Source organism: Rhopalosiphum maidis, chromosome 2 (assembly GCF_003676215.2).
Source record: "Rhopalosiphum maidis isolate BTI-1 chromosome 2, ASM367621v3, whole genome shotgun sequence".
Taxonomy (NCBI): domain Eukaryota; kingdom Metazoa; phylum Arthropoda; class Insecta; order Hemiptera; family Aphididae; genus Rhopalosiphum; species Rhopalosiphum maidis.
In genome coordinates, this window is record NC_040878.1 from 63,869,576 (window position 1) to 63,897,156 (window position 27,581).

General features: G+C 27.4%; 1 protein-coding gene across 1 annotated transcript; it reads left to right on the top strand.

The window, feature by feature from the left end:
* The first annotated feature begins 213 nt into the window (after nucleotides 1–213).
* On the top strand, nucleotides 214–20,430 carry LOC113552540. Its single transcript, XM_026955403.1, has 15 exons — nucleotides 214–310; nucleotides 3,897–4,095; nucleotides 4,298–4,480; nucleotides 7,214–7,421; nucleotides 7,607–7,815; nucleotides 8,022–8,213; nucleotides 9,254–9,398; nucleotides 9,484–9,628; nucleotides 14,546–14,618; nucleotides 14,764–14,943; nucleotides 15,937–16,144; nucleotides 16,250–16,458; nucleotides 16,725–16,916; nucleotides 19,929–20,073; nucleotides 20,174–20,430. Exons 2-15 carry the CDS (start codon nucleotides 4,024–4,026, stop codon nucleotides 20,317–20,319), a joined length of 2,307 nt encoding a protein of 768 aa, XP_026811204.1. The 5' UTR covers nucleotides 214–310; nucleotides 3,897–4,023; the 3' UTR covers nucleotides 20,320–20,430.
* Nucleotides 20,431–27,581: the final 7,151 nt, after the last annotated feature.

A 27,581-nucleotide genomic window follows, 5' to 3' on the forward strand; every position in this document is an offset into this window, starting at 1 on the left:
TTAGTTGTTTGTATAATACCTAATAAAATGTATTCTCACATGTTGTGAGAATATTATTATTTTTTAAACGTTTAAGGTGACCAAACAAATTTTATATGAGAACTATCTTGGCTGAATCTTTTCACAGTTATCTTACTCCGACCCATATATACTGTTTATAATAACTAGATACGGCGGGAGTTTGACTATGAAACAAATGATCAGTCATATTACGTGATCAGTCGAGTTAGTCACGTTGTTTGTCAACATCTATTATGCTGTTGGCTCTCGTCAGTCGTCAATTTAAATTCGACGAAAGCACAAGTAAAAGGTAAGACCTTGAACATTATCAAAGTACAACATAAACTATGATTTGATGTTTATAAAAGTTTTACGATGTAGTCAAGAATAAGACAAATATTTTGTTCGTAAAATATATTTTTTTACACGTACCTTTCTTATATGTACCTAACAATAATTATAATAATAAAATATTAAATAATAATAATGTGGCGTCTTGTACGAAAATAATTTAGGATTACGAACACGGATGTTTTAACGAGAAAATATTGTAATTATGGCATTCAAACAACGGTTATGTCTATAGGTTTATAAACAGTCTATACCATTAATATTTAATTATTAGAAAATGTATTTAATATGTTTTTACTATCAATCGAAATAAAGTCATGTCCCATTTTGACTATGCACACACCTGATGTATTAATAACCTAGTTACGATTTTTTGCGTTTATATATTATCTTTGTTTTATGTACTTATTTTAAAGTCAGAATGAAATTACTTTAATCAAATCAAAGTGACGAAATGACATGTTAAGGTCAAATTTGTGAATAATATAATAAGAGAATCTTTTCCCTTATATCATAGTAATTTATATGTAAATGTATTAAATCTCAATCGAATAAAAAAAAAAAAAAAATTAAACTCTCAACATCTTTAAAACTATTTTCACTGTGGTATAAATATACATTGGTTTTGCAGTATACATATAAAATAGCTATACGAATTCCAATGTACATTAAAGTAAAGCACAGTGATTTTGAAGTTTATTGTGTGACTTGTTATACTAGAATGTTGTGTATAAAGTTGAGTGGCACGATGTATACATTTTGTTGGATAACTGTCGTGTGCAGGAATTGTTTGATTCTGAAAGGTCTGATTTGAATAAACAAAATTGCGCAACTATAACACCCAAAGGAATCGTTGTCGGGGAATTTAAGGACTGCTGCAGGTTTTTGGTTTGTGTGGGAAAAGACTCAACTTTGTTTAATAATGTGATGTTTTAACGTTTATTATATTAAAGAAAAACTATTGTCCCTATAAGTACTATGAATAATTGTTCTTTCTTTTTTTAACAATATTAAACTTATGTTTAAACATGATATATTTTATTATTATAATCATCGTCATATTGTTAAAAATTGTTTTTAAAATTCTACGATTCTTTCGTTGTTAATGTATCAATGAGGCGATCGCTAGATTGTGTTACGATATCTTCCTTGCATCGTAAAATATAACGATATAATAAAAATGTCTACCTACGAATTTGGCATAAAACTATGTGTTTTTTTTTTAGATGACTGTAATATTTTACATTTTAATTTTTTTAAATGGAATATATGTATATTGAAATGTGTATCAACGTATCACACTATAATATATTACCTTTGTATCTATACAATGAATTTTTGTACCTTTCTTTTTGGCTATTTTTCAAGAATCAAAAGATTTATGGCACTACATATTATTAAAATGCCTTTTACAGGGCCGTACCTAAAACACGAGTAAACTCTTAAAATACTTTAAGCTTTTTGAAGTATATCGAAGGGTTTCTCTTTAAAATTAAATTCAACAAAATCGGAAAATATAATATGTTTTATTTTCAATTTTCTGTGACTATAGATGTTGGTATCAATAAAATTAAGTTAACTTCGACAATACATAATAATCATATAGTGAAATATAATATTAATGCAAAATAATTATACAATCATACCAATATTTTACGGTTAAATAAAATATTATGTAAAGCCGATATAAATGGCACATTATTAATCATCGCCTTATTGTAATATCGTTTTATTAATTAATATCTTTGTGCAAAAATATTCAGAATACGTATTGTAATTTATTATTCGGGTAGCGCATACTATTATATAAACGTGATATTTTGTACAAATCAGTGGAATAGTTTATTTATCAAAACATTTATTAAAAAAAATGTTTGTATCAAACAGCGGAAGAAAGTATGCGTTGTTCAGTATAAAATATATCATTTGTTTTTGTAAAATAGTTATTGGAAGTATGTCACTGACAGCGAAATACGTGGAATATTGATTTTTATGTGCATATATAGCTCAGACATTCAATTGAAAACTATTAACGAATAGCGTAGTCGATATTTAAATATTTTTAATATGTTATAATTGCATAGGTACTTTATAATATATGCGTATATAGTTCGTGTTTAAACAGTCGAATTCATATTTTGGTCCAATTAAAAACAATATGGAAAGCGAGTTATTAATCATATTCGAAGTATTAAGAATACACCACAATATAATAAGTATATATTATTATTGTATTCAAACGCACCGCAGAACACTCTTTATAAATCATACACAGCGCTTCTACCGTACGCAATTAAAAAGCATAACTTTATTCATTAGTTTATTTTCTTCTTGTCTTATAACCTTTGTAAAGCCTATATACCTACTGTGAATTATGTGTTCGGAATACATTATATTATTATCATACTGCACCGCGGCTTACGTAAAAATGTGCATAATATATACATACCTACTGACTGGTGTACGCAGATGTCGAGTTAGCGGAATCAGAAAAAAAAAAAAGAAATACTCTACTTGCAACTCCTGTAGCAGCGTTAATTCAAAATGTAAATAATCACTGCGCAACACTATTACGATATACCTATTTCTGCGGTACTCGACAGCTGCAAGTCTTTCAGAAATCTTATTCGTTTGCGGATAATGCGATAGCTGCAGATGTTAGATTAATAGAGAGCGAAACGCACGCGAGAGCGATACTTATAAAAATACGTGATGCGAAAAATGTAAAAACAAACACAACGTGTAATACCATAAGCCATGATTCACGAATGCATCGGAATCGTTTTTTATTACACTCAGAGTTCCACGCTTATACGCGGGACTGTCCGGTACAAGGTTTAAACGGTTTTCGACGGATGCTCTAAACGCGCGTGTTAACGTGGCACGTCACACGGTATTAATATTATTCGCTGTGCGCAACGTTACAAGGTAGGTACTGTACGCACGCACACAGATCGAATAAAATGCGCCGAGAGACCGTTGTGCAAAAGCAGAGGTTAGGTTTATGTTTTTGTTTTGGGTGCTACGTGACCGAGTGTCGGTTTTCGTGCCTTACGCGTCCGTTAAATTTACATCACCGACCGATATGATATTATTACAATGACCTCACGTGTTATAATAATATTATACGGGTTCGCCGGGCGGTCAACAAACTCTGAAATAATGCTAGATAATCAGTGCTAATAATGATATGATTATAAAAAATACGAAGTGAACCTCATCGATAAGCACAATTATAACAAAACTGTTCGATCCGAACACAAACGTTTTTCGACGACGACTCTGTTGGCTGCCGCACAAACAAGCCGTACACGATCTTTGGCCCAGAGATCGATGATTTTACACTCGTGTTGCCGTTATATATAATAATAATAATAATAATAATAATAATAATAATAATAATTAGGTCCGTTATCAGCATCGGGTATTCCGGGCGCCGCCGGAAGCGGGTGATAGTATGATTATTACTAATATTATTATAACTGCTTGAAAAATCGTGTTGAATTCGTATGGCGTGTTAAGTAATGATGCGTTAATATATATAGGTACGCCGAAATATCATAAGACGCGACTGCGCCGCCACTCCTAATCCCGGCAGTTCGTGTGCTGGAGTGACTGAGCAGGGTTTAGCCGATCGATCGATCATCGTCCCCCGGAAACGCCGTCATCATCATGCAGGACTCACGGTCCACGAATATCCATTACACCTCCCACACGTCAAACTATTCGTTCACGTTGTTCAAGGTAGGTGCTATCTTCGTACCGTGTACGGTTATTGCAGTTTGATGTTGGGTGTACGGTGTTCCGGCGACGGTCATGTCCGCCACGGAAAACCGGATACGATCCGAGTGCGTTTCCGTTTCCGGGCGGCGTACATCGCAATGAAAATGCCACCGCTGTTTGACGAAATATTATAATACACGGACGTCGGTGTTGTTTTTCTCAGGAATTGACCGCTTCCGCCGAGGGCAATGTGTTTGTCTCAACGTACAGCGTGCAATTTCTGTTGTTGCTGCTGGCGTTCGGTTCCAAGTCAAAGACCGGCGATCAACTCAAAACGCTGCTGCGTTTGCCGCAAAAGAGTGCACCGAATTACGACAATATCAAGGCGGTCATAACAAACATTGAAGTAATCCAAGTTTTAATCAGTTGAATGGTACTGTCTCCTTCTTCTAACAGTCTGTAATTGATTGTTTGTTCAAACGGAATCGCTCAAAATCTTATCTAAATTACATCGAAATAATTTGGTTCTATTTCTTAAAACAACAATAATATTTATTATTGTTATAAAAGCTTGGGAAATATTGATTATCTAACCGAATACACTTTTATTATTTAATATTTTTTGGGTAAAATAAAAGCTAGAGATATTTCGCACAGCACTTTCATTGGCTCATTGCCGATTTATAATTGAACGCAAATAAAATTATTCATTGAAGCATTAATTTTCTAATGTTATACATTAGTTTGAAATGATGGACATACCTACATTGATTAAGTTAATATTTATAGATACTTCACTATTAATTCAAATCTTTTTTGGATTTAATTATTTTTATCCATCAAACAATATTTTATGAGCGATTTGAAATTATATTATTATTTATATTTTATTTGTTGAAAAGATTTAAGTGTTTGGATGATTGATATCTGACGTTTTGAACCGCCACATGGTACATTTTTAAGAGCTATAATGTTATCGTAATGCTAACGTAACCATTGTCTACGTCTTAATTTGTTTACTATAATTTTTTAGTATTTTTACTATATCAAAATCTTTAAACGTTAAAATTATACAAATTTAATATTTTAATTTTCTAAAAAAATAATAGATTTGAAAATATTTTGGTAAATCTCAAATTAAACTTATATGTACTATTACGAGTATAAGTATAAAAAAATATCAGATTTACGTAATGTATTAAAAAAAATTGGAAAAAATGAATTATCTAAAATAAAAATTATGTACTTTCGTTTAATTTGTGTAAAAACTGAAAATTGTTGATGAAATAATGAATTTTAAAAATTAAAATTGTCAATAATGCAAGGAAACACGTATTATTTTGTACAATATTTTTTTATATAATTAATATTTTGGATAGTTAATTTTGTGAGATTTTTTTTAAATACATTTAAAATTTGATATTCTTGTAAACTTGTAATAGTCACATATATATATACACTTAATTTGATGTTTACCAAAATATTTAAAAATTCATTATTTTTGGGAAAATTTAAATATTAAATTTTATAATTTTTTCAGTATAAAATCATAATACTTTAATTTTCTACACATTTTTATAGTTTAAAATAAGTTATTATACAAATTTATAATTGAAAATGAATATTATTGATATTAAAGGTTTTAACCAATAACAAGTTACATTAAGTTTTAAGAAAATATTTACCATATATATAATTTTGGTTATAGTTAAAAATTATTCAATTTATGTTTACGAGTAAGTTTTATTTATTTTATAGACTATACAAATATTTAAATATTAAAACTAAAATTAATCTATTTTTGGAATCTTCTCAGTTTTTTTCCAACGCTTAAGTTTTATATTTTAAAAATTGAAATGACAGTTTAACTTTTAAAAATATACTCAAGTGTTTAGGCATAAAGAGTTGTCTAATTTACACAAAAGAAATACAAATATGAACAAAACATGTCCGGTCTTTTGTATTTATTTAATTAAATCCAAGAGACAAGTGAAAAATGTGTAATGAATAAATAATGCGAAGGGTATAAAATAATTAATTTGTTTATAATTAGTAGATTTAATAAAAGTTTCTCTGTAAAATATATAATGCTCATTCAAATTATTTGACATTAGTCAATTACAGCTTTTTTCGAAAAGCTAAATATAATGATGAATTTATAATAAAAAAAAAGGTTATAGTAATTAATAATATAGCTATAACTTTAAAATCATAATTTTATTTTGGTATATCCGTAATCAAATAGAATAGATTATAATATATTAGAAGGTCCTATTTTTTTAATCATTAGTAAATTGTTGGTATATATTTAATAAGTACAATCTTATATAGCGTGTTCATGAGGTACTAGTGTACTATTAAATATTTAAAATGGACGACATTAGATTGAAATGTGGGTTTTCGGGAAGTTAAATGGAGTAGGACAAGATACGCATTTTAAGAACATTTAAAACGTTCAACTATTTTGGTACGCACGTGCACTACGTAGCTGAATTTTGTTAATAAAATAATATAATATTCAGTTAGACTTTTTTTTTTTTCAAACAATTTTTGTGTGAAATATTTTTTTAATATAAAGATAAATAACGTTAAAGTAAATGAGAACTTGAAATTTTTCAAAACGTGTATTTTGGAAACATCTCCTGAAAACATGGTTTCAATCTATGATTATATAAATGAAGTATTTAGTTTTATTTTTTACAGCGTTAACATATTATACATTGAACATATAATTATATATTACTTATGTAATAGTAATAATATATTGTTAACAAAAAAACTAGAATTTATTATGTATTAGTGTAATATGTTTATGATACAGTTTATGAAATTATTTTCTTATAGATTTTTTTATCTTATTTTTATTATTATAATCATTGTGAGTAGATGCCGTTTAATCGTGAGTTTGAATGTTAAACCGAAACAGCACATTTAATTTGAAGCATGTACACAATTGTTAATACTTTCAAATTGAGTTAGTTGGTATTTCGTCATTCAATGTAAAGCAATCATAATATTTTTGTGAGATCATTTTTTTTCATTTTTTTTTTGCCGCATGTCTCAGATAACGTCATGCCATGTTCTTTTGTATAAATTAAACGAAATTTAATAAGTTTGAAGTGGAATTAATCATTTTTAGGACCCTAATTATTTAACCATTGCCAATGGAGTTTTCTCGGATAAGGCGTTCGTTTTAAGAGACGATTATGTGGATAAAGCTCGTGTCTATATGAATGCTGAAGTGAAGAGTCTCGATTTTGCCGGTAATTCTGCAAACGGAGTTTCGGAAATCAATAATTGGGCCGAACAAAAAACCGATGGAAAAATTTCCAATATTTTTGAACCAGGTAATTAAACGATAATATACGGTAATATTATCAATAATAATAATAATATAGAGAGCAATGTGTCCGTTAAATTAATAGTACCGATTAAGTTATCGAAAAATTGCATGAATAAATTAGTACTCGAATACGAGTAAATAAAAATAATAATATGTACCTATCTATTATTATGTATTATTTCATTACAGGTACCATTGACCGAGACACGGTATTGGTTTTGGCGTCGGCTGTACATTTTCAAAACGTGTGGAAAAACCAATTTACGGATACGAAGAACGCGAGTTTCTGCCTTACACCTACAAAACACATCGATATTGAAATGATGCACCAAACAGGCCATTTCAAGTACTACAAAGACGAGAGTTACAAGTTCTCCGCCGTCGAGCTGCCATACAAAGTAAGTAATTTTTGCATTTTTGTAAAAGTGTATTGTTGTAAGTGATTGAAACTATAATATTATATATTATATTTATTTTATTCAAAAACACAAAAATTAACCAATATTATATATCTCGTAATCGAACCGGGGCAACGTTATATATCACGTATTCGTCTTACGAATTGAGTATCGCTGTGTATTATACACAGTTTGTTATGAACTAGGCTGGCGGTTTTGAGATGCTGATTATATTGCCGGACAGAGCTGACGGGTTGAAAGATTTGGAAAGCGCGTTCTTGAAGAACTCCAAAAACTTCGCTTACTTGCAAGGCAACCTGACCGTCCACGATGTCACATTGGATCTACCAAAGTTTAAGTTCGAATCATCTGTTAGTCTAGTGAAAACAGTGGAAAAAGTAAGTATGGCGGTACATAATGCGTATAAAACAAATAACTATACGTCAATGTCTGCAATGTGTATACTTATGTATACACACTGCAGTGTTATTCGATTAGGACGTGTAAAAGTTTCTAACACGCGCAAAATTATCTCATCGGTTGACAGTTGACTATAATTTATACGACCTGTTTTTATCCGTTGCGCTAGTCAAAACCAATTTTTTTTTGTACATTCACTGAGTATAACATTTAACGGTTTAATGTAAAATTTTAAAAAATGTTTTGAAAAAACTTATTACGGGAAAATATTATTATTCTCTCTTGAAATGTCGTACTCCGTGATATAGAGGTTCATAAAACATTTCAGTTTCTTCATTCTACAGAGTATATTATTTTTATATTGTAATCATTAATTTGATTTTTATTTGTGATTTTTTTATCTAATCTGATAAAACACACGTCACTTTTAATTTAAAGTCTGTTCATAAAATTCTGCCCGTTTTATGTTCTTGTCTATTTTCGTGAGTTTTTATATTTTTTTTCAATTTAATAAAACAATCTTAAATTTTAATATTATGTATACATATACAGTGTAAAACGTTAAAAAATGAAAGTTCAAAATCTATGTAGTTACCTTTAGCATTCAGGAAATAAAAATCATTTAGATGGATGATAATCGGGTTAAAATAGATTAAATTATATTAAAGTTTAAAATAAATACTAGTATAGACTCACATGCGCGAACCGTTCCAAATAGTTGGTGGATTTAACAGGGCACTAAATGTTATAATCGTAGATCACGTCATAATATGCGAATAGATTTTTTACACTATAGCATTGGTTTTGACATAGACAATGTAATGTAATTTTCGCGAATTTATATTTTAGAAGTTTGTCCAAAAAGTAATTTATTTGAAACGTATGTAGACTACTTTTGAACAACTTAAAACTACATACACGTATGTCTCTATAATACGTCCTGGGTATAAATTAGTTTAGAAAACTTTATGTCTGTATTTACTACTTATGTAAGGCTCATCAATATTGTTTTTGACAGTTGGGCTGTACCGAGATGTTCACGTCGAGTGCCGATTTCTCTTATATTAGTACATCTGGAGCGGGTAAGCTGAAAGTTAGTGACATCAAACATAAGGCTTTTGTGAGCATCGACGAAAATGGCACTGAAGCCACAGGCGTCACTGGTAAGAACAATATAGCATAATATTAGATATTATTCATTTTAAAATTCAAATACAAACGACTACCGTATTTTGTTATTTCATACAGGCGTAGACGTCGTAAATTACAATTTGGAATACTTTCCGAGCGACATCAAGGCAGTTAAGTTCCACGCGTGCCATCCGTTCATGTTCATTATAAAAAAAAACACAAATATTATTTTTATGGGTCGATTGTCCAATCCGAACGCTTAGTGAACGTACACGAATATATTATACATATTTTAATACATTTTATTAGTTATAAGTATTTAATAATAAGATGTATAATTAATAGCAATATACATTTATGAAAGAAACTATACAACACATTGCTCAAAATGTCTAAATTTTTTTTCTTAGTATAAAGTATGTATTATGTAAATTGTATATTATATAAAAACAATATTATTATAAATTACTATGTATGTCTTAGAGTAAATATAATAGTACATTATAATATGAAATGTCATATACTCATCTATATTATTATATTATATGTATAATATATTATTTAAATACATTTTGGACTGAATCAATGCCAATTTTTGTCGTTTTCATTTTAACTAATTTTTCGTTATCATTTTAATATGTAAATGGATGTTGATATTTTATATGTCACGTAGATGCAGTTGCCATTTTTTTTTAGAGAGAACGCTTAGATGGAGTGAATAAGAGGGTGTGTAGGTTATTTATCTAAATTTAAGCGATACATCATCGAAATCGAATAATGCTTTTTATCATGTACTTTTTATTTTATTATGTGTATTCACGCATTGATAGAACTTTAGTTTCATACATCACTTGAGCGAAAAAATCAATATAATTTATCAATAACATATTATAATTACTCAATTATAACAATATGAAAGTAGTAATTATTTAATTAGTCAACATTCTGACAATGTTTGCGTTTTTAAAAAAGCTTATATTTTACATTTTAAAATAAATCGCAGAATATTGTTTTTAAAAATTGAAAAGTTAAAAGTTCTGTAAAGTGTATAAAGACATTTTTTGGAAAACATGAAAACTAATAGAGTAAAGATAATGTGATATAAAAAAATTAAATATTAACAGAAGAAACCAGAAAGTTTGATACGAATCCCATGGTATAAGACATTAAAGTTGGTATCGTCATCGGCAAAAAATAATTCATACTTCTCATTGAAAAGTAAGTGAATCGGTTTGATAAAATTTTAATTTTCTTATTGACTACTTAATTCTACACTGATTAAATTTAAATAGTATGATTTGAATGTTTTGCACTTGAATTTAAATTAGATAATAATATTATAAGCAATTAATATGATATTTACGATATTATATAATATTATAGGTTCACGACGGTTCACGTTTATTTATGACCGTTCAGAAAAGTAAAATGATAGTACAAAGTCAGTATTAAATATATAATATTATAATATATAGTTCTAATGTAAACAAAATTTAACAAATCCCGTTATGTAAACGAGTAATACGTAAAAATGGTACAATAAGTATTTTGAAATGGATTACCTGTACAATGATTATTCGCAGACATTAATATTACTATTTAGTTTAAAATTAAATTACATTTAAAAAAATAAATGAGAAGTAGTGACATTACGAAGAATTTAGTGATTTGTTTAAAAGCGATTTAGTACGCTTTGGATATTTAATTGGATTGACTATCGTTTGTTTAATTTTTTAAATTAATTTTGAATGCGTATTTATAAAACCTTACAAGTATTAAACGGATATGTAATTAATTCGTTTTTGTAGGAAGTTGAATTTATTGTGTGTGATATGTCAAACAAGCTCAATTTAACTTTGTAATTTATTTGATTGACATATGAAAATTGGAATTTCAATAATAAATACGGCTTAAGCATTCTTTTTAATTAAGTATCTAATTGTCAATTTGTGAAAAAACTTGTTATTTTTTTAGTCAATATGAAGAAGTTGATTATTTTTTTTTTTTTTTTTGGTTTCATTATTTTTAAATTGTATAGTTTAAAGCTTATAATACTATGGATGTATAAGCAATCAAACGTAAACATATTTTATAGACAAGAATAAAATTTGATATAATAGAATTAGTCAATATATTATTGGTAGGTTAAAGTTATATTGAATTTAAAAACAACATAGGTTCATTTACTATGAATAATGTTTTTTGTTCTTATTTTATACATTTCAATATTTGAAACTTTAGGTCTTATAATTTTATAAATTTTTGCATTTGTGCTAGTTGTTCATTGATTCAAAGTGATTCAAAAGTGGTCATAAAATTCGATTTAAAAGGTGAAAAATAGCTATCACAATAATAATAGAAAGTATTTTGTATGCAGCGGGAATCATTTGTGATAAACTTCGGCAGATTGGAATTTTTTTTTAATAATAGCCGATACTGTTGATATTCATCATTAGGGCTAGGAGTTCTATGCAGTAAAAAATTGTATTTACCAAAATATGCAAAGATATGCAAAAACAATGTTTTTTAAATATTAGTTAATATTATTATTTCATGCAATTATTAAATTACATTTTTTTTTTTAAATTTTCAAATGTGAATGACCGGTGATTAAATCGAAGATTTGTATTGGCTGAAACTCCTTTCCACATTACACGATGTTGTTGGAGCATAATTAAACGACGTGATTTGTCCCGGATTTAAAGTAATACTAACATATTTTTTTTCCGTTTTATAATCACCTTTTATAATGTTACACACTTTTTAGTAATGTTTTGAATCCATTCTTCTTCTTCAGTATTAGATATTATAGACTTCACTGTTAGAATTGCTGGCACAACTCCACAAATTGTATGTCATAAGCTTTAATTAGTTTTATGATTGCCACATATAGAAGCCATTTGTTTACTGTCAGGTATAATGTAGAATGTCTTCCAACTAGTCAGTAATATATAAAAAATTGTGTCTTAACTGCCAATCATTGTGCTTTCAATCCAGGCTAGAATCAAAATACATGACTGAGTATTTAGTTGAATGTTTTTGTGGGATTATCGTATTGGGCGTTAGTGAATTGCGGCCGCACAATAATGTATATAATATATTACACATATAGTATATATATATATTGAAAAACATATTTAAAGAAATTTACTAAATTAATTATTAATGTTACGTATTTTTATAAATGTAATAAATATTCAAATCAAATTAATAATAATAATATAAATAATTTTATTTTGTTGTTTTATTTTTATAATTGTTTTGGTATTTAAAACTCAATGATTGAACTTTTACCTTTTAAATGATTTCTTTTTATTCGAGCTTTGTCGTATGTTTTGTAATATACGCTTCTTTTTCACACATTTTCTTGATTTTTACATCTTTACTTCTGTATTTTGTACGTGTTTCAAATTGAGCTTATAGTGACACATCAACGAAGTTATATATTATAGGACGGCTAGTGTAGAACAATACATAAGTAGAACGCAGGTATATATAGCTCTGTATAGGTACACAGGCAATGATAATTACTCGGGTCGCAACACTCGCTAACTCATCTAGAACTAAAATATTGTAGGGCTCCAACTAACCTACAGCTCAAATATTACGGGGCCGGAGTTCACCGGTCTCCAATATTGTAAACAGCGCGTCGGACAGCACTTTTAATATTTTTGTAAGATAACCAAAATAACAGTCATAAGATTCATATAGTAATTATATAGATGTCATAATATTTGTTAAAAATGAATACAAATGATATGGACGTTTTTCTAGCACCTCCAATTTAAGGCCATTGAACTCGGTTTACAGAGTATGCATGTTTTATTATATTATAAACATACACAGTAAAAAAATACATACAATAGTTGTGATGCCGATAAATGTCATAAGAAGACCAGTGATGATGGTTGGCCCTTGTGCAATACATAATATATGTACACAAAACATTACAACGGCGTCCGAAGAGTGCCGAGTGCGAGTCTTTCTGAAGATTATGTGTGGAATAATAGTACTACGCGCGCGTATAAATATTAAAAGTGACATTATAAAATAAACAAGCTAACGAGGATGTATGTTATTATTATTGTTATGTACAAGTAAAAATGTCTCATGCGTGGATGACGTCGTGTGAAATGGAACTCAATGTGCGTGGAATGGGCACGAGTCAACTACACAAAATACGACGGTAATAATTTCTGAGTGGGATTAAAACTCCCTTTGTGTCAGATGTCTCGACCGAAAATTTCAGTCATACAGTCGCAGCCCCACGATTTTTATTCACAACGGCATACGATTTGGTTCGCCTTTTCCGCCGATTACTGTGTGCAAGAAGGAAATTCACGCTACGAAGATTTAATTTGGAATATTATGTATATCGACGGATTTAACCCTATTTTACTTAATCATTTTTTCCAGAGGCATTTCAATACTCTCAAAAATACTTGATCATACGCAAATGAAGTCGAGACATGTCTTTATTGATTTTTTTGTGAAACTACAGAAGACTTGATTAGAAAAATGAAAATAGACATTTTGTTTGCGATGCAAACAAACTTTAATCTCATTCCTAATCAAATACAAATTATAATCGTATTTTAAAAGAAAGTAAAAAAGTACCTACAACAACGATCGTGGCTAAAATGGACTATAAAAATTACCATTAAAGTAAAATTATAAACACTATGTAAAAAATGTATTTTAATTTTGATTCATTTTAACACGTAACAGACTATTTTCCAACGATAATAATATCATATACCTGAATATTATAAGTTATGATCTAGAATAACCTGCTGAGTTGCGGTCATTGAACTGTTATTACAGTAATTGAAAAAACAACAGTATTTTAATCGCATTAACATAATAATTAATACGATATTACTATTAACGTTATTTTTTACATGCGCGAAATCGATTGGAATGAGCCAACAACCACTGTTGTTCGCTCATGTACGTCGATCTTTGGCCCGAAGATCATTTTTGTACATTGTAACGTCGACGTCGCTCGTTATCGGCAGTATTCGTTTATGATCGATAACCGCTTAATAGTAAATCGTGGTTCGAACGGTCGGTTAGTGTATGTGAACGTTCTGCAGACGCAGTTTGCACGCTGGACCGGATAGTTTTATAACTATCATTATAATATATACCTATTCGCGGATCGAGTTGTTGTCTCGAGCCACGCCATGGGGACCATACCGAACATCCACTACACAACACTGACGTCAAACTATTCGTTCACATTGTTCAAGGTAATAAAATACACGAAGTTTCAAACACTTTAAATTAATAAAAGATCTTCAATGATCTCTACGAAGATTTTGAAAATAATCAAGAAATAATAAATTCTTATACAATATACTAGTAATGACTTCAATGGTTTAATTTTCTTTTCAGGAACTCAGCAGTTCCGTCGAAGGCAATGTTTTCGCGTCCACGTACAGCATACAATTTATGTTGCTGCTTCTGGCTTTTGGATCAAAATCTAAGACTAACGAACAGCTCAAAAGTGTTTTATATCTCAAAGACAAACCACCAAATTATGAAAATATCAAAACGATCATCACAAGGCTTGAAGTATATACAAACAAAAAATCCTTAGTCTAGAAATTCTAATGTGTTTATAATATTTTTCAGTATTTCTATATTAAAGAAAAATAGTTTAAAGAATAATATTGTAATTTTTAAGTGCAGTTTATGAAGTAAACTGGGAAGTATTTTAACAGTAATATGTGGATTTAGATCTTACTAATTTTTAATTTTATAATAATTTCTTATATACATGATTCATACAAAATTAATGAAATGGATATAACACTATACATTTTTATATGGTTAAAATAATTATAAAAATGAATACAATATTATAGTTTATGATTGGTAAAGCATTGAATAAAAAAAAATATTATTCAATAGTATAACCAAGTTTATTAACTTCTAGTGAAATTAAATATTATATTATATTATAATTAGAATTATTTTGTTCTATTAATTTTCGATTAAAATATCAATAAGAAAACATTTTATTAACAAATCGTTTATTGATTAGCTTCATTAGTTTAACTTGTTTTTAAGAAATTAAATTAACGTGTTTTGAAAACAAATCATATAATAATAATTAGAAATTTAATGAGTCATTTATTTTTAATGAATGGTATATCTCATTCAAAATATGAGTATATATCTGTAAATAATGTAGGTACCTATAAATAGTTTATTTAAATTATTAATTTCATGATAATAATTTAAAATAATGAAAAAATGCGATGCTCAATATTTGAATAAAAAATGTTGATATTTATAGCATTATTAAAAAAGGGTTAAAAAAATTGATTCAAAAGAATATCTGTTTGCTAAACAAACGTATGCACAAATTTTATTGCGCAAAGAAGCGTGAACAATTTTATTTATTTAATATTATATATTTTGAACTGTATAGAAAGTAAAGTCAGTTATCGATTATATTTTTTTGCAATTTCTCTGTTTTTTTTTTTTTATATTTTCAAAAAATTAGTTCTCAATATTCTCATATTGATTTGTAAAGTTTACAGTTGTATTAATTATTCATAGATCCCTGGTTATTTGACCGTTGCCAATGGAATTTTCTCGGATAAAGCATTCAGTCTAAATAAAACTTACGTGAAAAATACTCAAAACTACTTGAATTCTGAAGTGAGAACTGTCGATTTTTCTGGTAATCCCACATCCGGGGAGTTAGAGATAAATAAATGGGTTAATAACAAAACCAATGGGAAAATTTCTGAAATTTTCAATCCAGGTAATTAAATTATAGTAAAAATTAAAATTGTGTACTGTTTATTTCAACATTGTCGTCGGAAAATAATGTTTGTACGTAGTATAATAATAATACCTATGTCTTTAGGTGACATTAGCAAGGACACATTGTTAGTTTTGGCGTCGGCCGTACACTTTAAGAACGTTTGGAAAAAACCGTTTACAGAGACGAAGAAAGCGAGCTTTTGCCTCTCATCTGCGAACCACATTGATATTCAAATGTTGCATCAAACTGGCCAATTCAAATACCACAAAGATAATTATTACAAGTTCTCGGCCGTTGAAATACCGTATAAAGTACGGTATAGGTCTTGTTCAGACCTTCATATTTGAAATATATTTATGCCCTACATCTTGCAGCTCCTAAATCACAAATTTATTTAGGTTTAAGAATACGGAGCAATAGATTATTTGACATTTTCTAAAAATATTCTTTTAATTTATAAAATAAAAACATATATTTGTATTTAATACTTGTATATAAGATAACTCCAGTTAATTTACCTCAATTATTTTGACATCAAACTGAATTTATATTGTATATTAATTGAGTCGTGCAATAGGTTGGCGGTTATGATATGCTGATCATATTGCCTGATAAAATGGACGCAGTTAAAGATTTAGAAAAGGTGTTCCTCAAGAATGTTAAAAACTACGTGTACTTGCTGGGCAACATGACCATCCACAACGTCGAGTTGGACATACCAAAGTTTAAGTTTGAATCTGATTTGAATCTTAGAAATACTATGGAAAAAGTAAGTGTTAAAAATATTGATATATGCATACATTTTCTTTACAATTGTGTTTTATGGATAAAAACAAATATGACAAAATATAAATGGTATGCGCAAAAACACCATGACGGTTGTCGAGTTTTACGGGGGTTTTTTATTTGTTAGACGCATCAAGGCAATGTTTTTTATTCTTCAGATAACAAATAGAAAAATCAAATCATTTTATAAGTGTTGTTTATTTTGATAGAATCATGTCAGGAGGTAATGTTGTTTTTTTATTGATATCTACAGAGCTTTATGACCATACAAATATATCTGTCGAATCTACTGAAAAATTTTGATTTCTAATGCAGAGTTTCAAACTTTCACATTATAAATGTATTATAATATAATTTAGTTGATTGAATTCATTGAAATTTATTTTACTTTTTGTTATGTCAATGTATGATATGCGAATAACTTTATCAGGAAATATTGAAAATGTTTTATAAATATAACTATACAAGGACGTAACTATGTTATTATGGTTAAGTCATTAGGTTTTATAAATTATATAACTTATAAATATAAAAACTTTATTTGTTTAAATAAACATATTATATGTTAATAGATAATTCGATAAACATAAATAACATATTATTATATTTATAATGCATATAATATGTGAATGTTAGTGTAAATATTTTTCAGCATTTTTATTATTTTAATAACTGCAGATGCACAATTGTTTTAAACTTTTAAGATATGATAATAAATTCTGTATGAAAAACCATTTATAATAATATTTTAATGAAAATCATAATTTCCTTTTCATAGTGTTATTCGTTGATTCGATTATTTAATTGAGTCTAGACTCTACATTACATAATCTATCATTATTAAAACACTTTAAGCTCAATTGTGCAGTTATATCTATATGTGATAATTAAACCTGATTGTACTTGATTAGGTAGTATATGTATAATCTAGTATTATATTTTAATCGTGTAGTAAAATAAAACTTAGACGTTGATCGAAGACAATGAAAAATATATAAAAGGTTAGATCGGTAAGGTCGGTAAATTGAGATTGTGTTTTATTAGAGTTAATAATAATAAATTCACAATATTAAATTAAGCACGCCAAATATATTGTTAATGAAATGAACTTCCAAATCTGTTCGATGTAAGAAGAACATTTTGTCTGTTCATCGAAACTGTGTATTCATAAAAAAATATATAAATTTAAAATATATTTAATCTACATATGGATTTATGTTAATATGGTTAAAATAATGTATTTGTATTATATATTTGAGTTTGTTGTAAAATTATATATTATTTATATTTTAAATATTTTTCAGTTAGCTTTTGACATAAGGTAGGGATTTAGAAAGACAGTAGTTTTTTTTTTTTAAATATAGTAGGTTTTAATTTTATATTTGCAATACATTCAAAATTCTGTATACATTTGAATCGATATCCTAATGTTGTTCTAGTTATTAAAAATTCTTTTTCGTATTTCGTAGTTATTTATTTTATTACTTATACTACTAACTATTTGTCTTGAAAAGATTTGAGTAAAAATGTATGAGTAGTAAGTTTCAATACTTATTTTTTTCAACGAAATTAGTAATTAATCCTATAAAAAAGTCATACGATTTTACGAATTTGATAGAATCACAGTTTATTGTGTAATGTTTTGATTTTTAATGAACTCCTGTTTCTTAATTTGTTCAAAAGCTATTTTAATGAAGGCAGTCGATAAATGAAAATACAAATATTATTTTGAGTTAATTTTTGTAATTTGATTTTAGTATAAGATTATACTATCTGTTTTTTTTCACATCAAAAATATGAAATGTTTTGTTAATGTTTAGGGAGGAGAAATGTAAAATACTTATTTTCATTTTAAATTTCTTGCATTATTAAAATAAAAAATTCTATAGCATCATATTATTATAAAATATTACCTAAAATACATTTTCTACGTTAAATGTATATTTTAAATTTGATGAAATTATATTTATTAAATGAATAAAAATACATTTATTACATTAATATGTTATAGATTTATTAAAAATTTAAGTGTAAGAGAATTATTAAAAAAAAGTTGTAATTCGTTTTTTTTTTTTACTGAGGACATAGGACAAACATTTGAGCTATTCCGAAAGTAAATAACAATAATTAATAGGTCAAAAGGTAATACATTATTGACTAACAAATCAATAATTTATTTTTCTAGCAAATAATTTTTAATTTTCAAACATTATATAATTAAAAAAATATTTTATATTTACATCATATTATGATTTTTGATATTACTACTCACTATAAGACAATGTCTATCGTTAAAAAATAATATATTGTGTATCTTAGAAATTAAATATTTAATTTTTCTATAATTTAAAAATATTATCTTTATATTTTGTGTTTATGTATTTATGTGTTTGGAGTCCACTATAATTAGTTTATGACCTTCAAGTTAAAAATTACTAATGTAGTTATCTAATATAATTTTATTATTCACCTCAATAATATGTTTACATCGCGTATAGAGTATTTCGTATACATACCAATAATTATTGGTGGTGTTTATTTTATTAATTTTGTATTTGTGACAACACTATTTTTGATAACCTGTATTTTTATTATTCGGGTATACAGCACATTTGTTTATTATCATTTGTTTTTATCGTATGAATTGTTGATTTGGTACAATTTAAATGTAATGGCTGTAAGTCGATTTCACTATTTTCAATAATAAACAGCGACGTAAGCAATATAATATAACTAATTTAGTATTTGCAATGTTCACCAAATCAACATAATATTATATCAGAGATGAAAATGTACATTTTGAATCACATCCGTAAGCAATCCATTCCAAAACCCAAATTGTATTAATTGTATAATAATATTTAAACGTTCTTCGTATAGTAATGCCCAATTATTAACCGTCGACAAACTAAACTATGTTCTTATTAATTATTACTACGTAGTTATTGCACCGCAAACATCTCATCAAATTTTAACAGATTTTGTTTTTCGACAGTTGGGTTGCACTGACATGTTTTCGCCGCGTGCAGATTTCTCCGACCTCAGCGAATCAGCTTCTGGTAAGTTGAGGGTTAGCAGCATGAAACACAAGTCTTTTGTGGACGTCAACGAAGAAGGCACGGAAGCTGCTGCAGTCACCGGTGAGGACAATCGGACGCTGTTCGATATATTTTTACTTTAATTTTTTTTTTTTTTTGTGAATTTCAAATTCAAACAATCTACTTTTATGATTTTACTCAGGTACCAACATCGATAACTACAATACGGAATACGTTTTTAGCGATGTCAAGAACGTAAAGTTCTATGCGTGTCACCCTTTTTTGTTCATCATCAAGAAAGAAAGAGATATCATTTTCATGGGTAGACTATCCAACCCGAACGCGTAGAGCGCAATATTAATATCACAATGCTGCAGTGATATTATGTATAATAATGAGAGACTTGTATACCTAGAAATAAGATTTCTATGATTGCTATTATATCGTTAGTTATAATAACGATCGTATTTTTTTTAAATTTATTTTTTTAAACAATAATCATACAGAATGAAAAATGCAAAAACATATTTTGTGTATTATAAATATTAAAACATATCATATAATGTATCATTAATTTTTTTTATAATTTTGGGATCCTATCGTTGTCAATTAATTGTACTGCTATTTATGGTGTTATTTATATGTCCTGATAACAGTAGTATTTTAAGGTTACACATTGCGCAGTCGCCAATGCTTCGAAAAAGCCGTAGCACTAACGAAAGTGACTCGACTGCGAGGTGTGCAGTTGGAATGAGTATACCGCATCGTCACAATCAAACAAAGATTTTAGGCGAAATGCGATTTTGAAAACTATTTTTTTCATTGAAAAATACATCATCACGTTCGCTTAAGTTTGATTGTTTTCAATAAATTATTTCTTAAGAAACAAAAATAAATTCTTGAAAATAATTGATCTAGATATAATCGGATGGATTTAATGGCGCTTAGTAGACAGTTATAAAATATGCATTTTTAATATATTATTATTATAACGGGATGTAATAAATATTTATAGACTTTTATATTATAACCAAACCATTTTTTGTATAATGGAAATATAATGGAAATATAATGGAAATATTATCATTTCCAAAAATCTAACACAAAAAAATATATAGGCAAGCACAATACTCAATTTGAAATGTATTGACTATGCGGAAAAAGATTTACAAGCAGACTAGAATTGTAGTTAATGCTTAAAAACAAAAACAGAATCGTAAAAACTCATAGCCTCTGTAGTCCGTACACTGCAGTGTTTAGAATACTAAAGTAACGATATCGTGTTCAGTGAATTATATTATGGAAGTAATTTTAGACTTCATAATAAAACGTTTTATTACCATTGCACGTTGATCGATTTTTTTTTCATAAAAACAAATTATTATCGATGCAAATATAAATTATCTCTGTCGACGCGTAAAAATCGAATTTTCCGTGGTAAAAATAACGAAAAAATCGTTTTGCGCGTTCGCTGAAGTGAGCATTTAAGTGTTTCTATACACAATGCGCATAAAATATACATCCGAATAATCGCGACGTCGCGTACGTGAGCGCAAGATTTTCGGTATTTTTAACTTTTACAATTATTAATGTTTCAGCCTTATTGTACCGACAATGGTATGAATGTTTTAACACTAAAAAACAAGACGAGTTTTCAAAAACGATGACGTCGTCTTGAACTCCTAGACACATGATTGACGATTGCTGTATATATTATAATATACACGACACGCGTCGTATCTATTCGATGTATTGTAATGATCTGGACCGGGCGCACATTCCATAGTTCTCCTAATTAAATATCTGTAAATTAAAAGTAATGCACGATTATAATAATAATTTAGTACACATATAAGTACTTAAGCGCACATTACGCATAAAGATAGGTACAACACTAACTCACATATAACATAATATTATTATGCATATATTTTTTTTTAAATTTAAAAATCAATACAACTGATAATTAATAATAAATTAAAAATAAATGAAAACATGTTGACAGTTATAAAGGTGAGTAGTTCAAATTCAAATTCACATTTTGAAAACAGAGATTTGTCGTGTAAATAATTATTTTTTGAAAACGATTATAGGTATTCAAAAATAATCGAAATCTACTAGTTAAAGTTTATAAGTGATTTTTTCAAGTAAACTGCTGGGAAAAATTGGCAGGGTTATAATATTTTTGGGTACATAGCATAATCGCCAAGCTCTACTTCCCTAATTGCGCTTAACGATAGGTATGAGTCATACCATTATAACTACGTACGTGTCTTCAAGGAAACGTTAGTCACAAATCTTTTCGTTTTATACTCATAAACAGTGAAAAGTAAGCTGTGTAATATCATCATTAGTTTGTGAGTTAGTTTTCTCGAAGCATTAGATCAAACGCACTAACTTAGATGAAGTTTTCGGGGTCTTGATTAGTATAATATTATTATGTTATAAAACGTATTGCTTAAATGAAAAAGTAGCATGGGCTCGTCAGAGGTGGTCCTGTGTTTTTTACGAGTGTGGAGGCGGTTCGAAATGATTTCACACAAAAATTTTATGCGATACCAACTTATTGTGGTCGCGTACTACAATTTATTTCCATAAGGTGTTTGTAATGATGACATTGTAAGACATCGCGTGTACGACGATTATGCTAATCGAACTATGTTCGTATATCTGTAATAATATTACTTAATAACCAGACACAAATGGTCAATTCAATCGTTTTCGGCTCAACGATGCATAATTCATTGATGCTGTTTAATATCTAACACCTAACCTACGGCAAATAAGATAATAACTTATTATTGGACGTGATTCATTCGCACGCCGTTATAATATTCCAATTTTATTTCAAGTAGAGTAAATCAAATTAAGTTATCATAAAATATATAAATATATATTTTTTTTCATAAAATCTCCTATGTTATATTTTTAAAATAAAAATTAATAAATATATATAGGCACTATATCCAGAATATTATCAGCATTAAATCAGAAAAAAACATAGAATATAATATTTTAATTCATTTCTCCGAAAGTGTAAATTGTGATTTTTTTTAAAAATTATCTAACATTATTTTATGTTTGTTTAAAATGTATGTATTTATTGTAATTAATAGGTTAGGTGATAAATAATACAAAATTCAAATTCTAGTTATTGCTATAGCAAATTTAACTTCCCACACAAAAAAAAGGTACATCCGTACGTACGTTTTTACACACGAAATAAAATGTATAAGCAATGCATGTATAATCTGTTTTTTTTTTTTTTGAATTTCTAAATACCATATTTTGAAATTCTTTAGTGATTTGTTACTACTTAAAAAGTGTCTTGTGTTAATATAGGCTTTTTTATTTCAAATGAGAATTTCTTTTTTTATAAAATATATATTAAAAGATGGACTATAAAATGATTATTTTCCTTTTTCCAATTTATTTGTATCTATAATATTAGCCCGGTTAATAATCAGTGAGTTCTGAAATCAGCAAAATGGATTTTCTGTAGCTTGTATTATCACTCCATTATGACTAATAGTAATAGATAATAAAAATAAGTTTAAATTATATAATAGAAGTTTACAAGTATGTTGGCATAGTATATGTTATACACATTTTAACTATAAAAAGTAAATTTAATTTAATCATCGTATAGAAACTTATAAATATAGGAGTATTTTTGTTTGTGTGGGACATACCTACGTACAGAAGATTTTTCAAAGTGAATAATATATTGTGAAAAAAAGTTTATAGTTCTTTCAATATATTATATATATGTATATGTTTTAAATTAAAATCAAAAGAACGAAAACCGTTTTTTTTTTCAATATTTAATTTTGTCAAAGTTTTAACTTGAAATGTCTATAAAAGTAAAATTTAAGATTGTGCATATTATTTATTTTTAAGATATTTAATTTTACGTGTGAAAAAATACGTTTATTATAAATACATTTTCAACTATGTGTAAAATAATTCAAAAAATTGAACTTCAAACACTTATTAAAAAATAATATGCCATTGTATTTTAAATATTTTTAAATTGCTCTTAGAAAAACTAATCGATATTTTTTATTGAAATTCATTATTTTCGATAGACCTTAAAAATGTTATCAAGACTTTTCGAAAAATAAAACTTAAAAAGTATAAAATTTCTTAAAATTAGTCAAAATATTTTAAAAACATCATTAAAAATTATTTTAGTTTTTATTATCAACAATTTTTGAATCATAATAAAAAAAAAACTCCAAAACCATTGGAAGATACATTGTTACTACACGTTTGAAAATACAATGCTATCCACTTCAACCACACATAAAAAAAATAATGTGAATTTACGTTAAATTATATCTTTTTAAATTCTAGTGAAAAAAAAGTATAAGGAATCCTATATTACATTTTTAAGTCGAAGGTGTTTAAATTAAACATTTTATGTAATTTAATTAAACATTAATTAATATTTTTTTTGTTTTTGATTTTAATGAATTTTGTAAACATTTTAAATTTAAACGCTTATAAAAAAAACTGAAATCGAAATATTCTTGATATTTTTTAATCTCAATAAGCATAATATTGTGAGAAACGATGCATTTTTCTATGATCATATTATAAATCAAAAATATAATCATATTTGACAATATATATCAACATGTCTATCACAATACGTATTGTTGACGATCGTGTGTTCGTGTGTGTTATATTGCTGATTTTATAAATATGTCGTTGTGTTCAAAATACACGACGTAAATTCCGATGAATGACGCAAGTATTCAGTGTTTTGTTTGCAAATCAGTAGTTTTTCGTATGAAATGTGCAAATACGAATGCAGGAAGTTTAGAATACATGAAGGATAAAACGATTTATTTTGATCACGAGAACGGTTGCACAAGGAATTACGTCCTAGTTTTCCTATACGACCTACACTAATTACGACCCGATGGTCAATTATTGGAAATCAGTATATATAATTATCTAAATCAATAATCGATTTAAGTATTATGACTATTATTTATCAAATAATACTTAGAAACTTATAAAATAAATGTATACGGCGGTTAATATGTGTTTTAGCTGTATGTCGTTAAATATCGTGCGCTGTTATATTTTTAAAAATTATTAAAAAACGATATATAGCATTGGATAAGTTGCAAAAAAAAAAAAATGTAAGTCATACATTAAGTTAAAAAATAAAAACGGAATGTTAAGCGTGCTATAGTGAGTATAGCCATAATAGTTATTCTGTTAAAATATTAAATAGACAAAAAATAAACAATAATTTAAAAACATAAGACAATAGACGACCTCTACGATAAGCCATCAAAACTAATTCATAGGAAACTATCAAATGGGTATCGACATCAATATCGGACGTAATTAGTAGATATAATAATTTACATATTTTAATCGGACGCAATTAGTGTAGTTGTTAAATATTATCGGGACGCAACTCGTATGAAAAAGGGATTTTCTTGGGACGGGATTCATTTGCTACGGTAAGAACTGAAGTATTAAACGTCTAAAACAATTTAAAGAAGATAGTACTTAAAAAAATCTACTTTTTAGTCGTAAGCTACATACAGCAATATGGAAACTAATTTTAATTCAGATATTAAAGCAATTGTAAGAAAACTTGATGCCATAAATACCCAAAGTATTATAAACAATACCCTTACGACTCTTAGCAATATAATTTTTGAATTAGAAAACACGTTAAAAGGGAAAGAAGGTATTTTTAAGAACATACACAAGGTACTAAAAAAAAAAAAAAAATATATTCTAGAAAACTAAAAAAATAAAACCTTGGAAAACCACTGCCATTATTCTATCAATTCATCACAGAGATAAATTACACTTATCTACAAAGAAAAATCCTTTAAACAATAAACTAAAAAAAAAACACCGTATAAAATATAGAAATATCTTATCTAGTACTAAAAAAATACCTAAACAAGATTGTTATCAATCAGAATTAGACCGAGCTGGTAATGATTCCAAACTAAACTGGTATTCAATTAAAGATATTACTAAACGGTCTAAAAATAAATTCACTATCCAATCCATATGGAGTGAATCGGGTAAAAAAATACACATTTCTAACAAATAAAAATAAATATTAGATTAATTTAATGTTTATTTCATTAGCACTGCAAACATAATGTAGAACCAAATAAGATATAAAAAAAAAATTACGACACAATACAAATAACATAAAATTTAATCAAACTAATGTTTGATAAATTTAATTATATTAAAGATGAAACAATTATAAATTCGATTATGTCGCTTAAAAAAATTGTTCACCTGGACTTATTAGAATTACTGTTCAAATGTTTGAATAAAATAAAGTCCACTTTTACTGACAGTTTCAAAATTTAAGTGATAACTTCTATATATAAAAAGGGTAATCAAATATAATATTGTAAATGTCCACTCTATTTCACAAATATATTTCTAAATCTTTTGGAAAAATAATTAAATATGAATTATAAATAATAATAATACCGATTTAGAAAATTTAAAATTATTATAAAATTCTGTATAAGGTTTAGAGTTGGTAAAATTCAACAAGAAATGGAACACCCCACGATTAAAATAACAATAAATCTAAGAAAAATAATCTATGCTTTCAGAAACTTGACTAGTATACCTATTATCTATTAGAAATAAAGAAAATTAGAACCGAAGTATATAATAATATGCTAACATTAGATCTCAAACCAAATCAATCACTTAATTGTTTAAAAAAATAAATAACTAATTATTGACTGTGTAGAATGAATAAAACATATCAAGTGTAAATATTTTATCTCTATTATCTAACTACTTGTAAATCGGCCAAATCGTATTTCTTTTCTAATATATTCTACTAAAAGCCAAAGGTCTCCTTCAATAATTATATTTTTATTGTTAGTTATTAGTTAACTTAATTTTATAAGTCATAAACTGTAAAACAATTACAAAGTAAATTGTATTAATATGTATAATGTATATAATAATTATAACATTGTAAATTGTGGGTAGGGACATGACTGAGAACTCTAATTTTTACGTATTTTTTCGTAGAAGGATGTTCCACGTGTAAATAATGTAAAGTGATAAAACATGAATTGAGAACGAGGAGATTCGTTGTGCGTAGGCTTATTAGAAAATACTTATTTACTCCTATTATTTTTGCCACGAAATTAGGCACCGATAATGGTGTGATATGACTCATATATTGTTCCGTGTAGAAAGGTTGTGTTTTCAGTCGATGCGATGCGTGAAATAAATTGACACGATTTTCCAACACCTTGTGTATTTATTAATAACGAAAATTCGCATACAATATTGAATTCAATAATCCATCAATCTTTCAGACGCTACGTACAGCGTTTTACTTCCACAGATCACATGTCAGTCCCTTTGTGCTTGTGTGCGTCACCGTTTCTTTTATATCTACCAATGCCGTTCTGGCCGCTCAATATTATGTCCAAATTTGATTTCGCTGATGTATAAATCCATTTGTACTATTTAATTGTAACCAGTTCTAAGTATAGTATGTGAGTCGCGATATTTTTGACGAAAATAATAAATTCCTTCATCATGGTCGACCGCTAACAGGTATTCAGGAATTTGTGGCG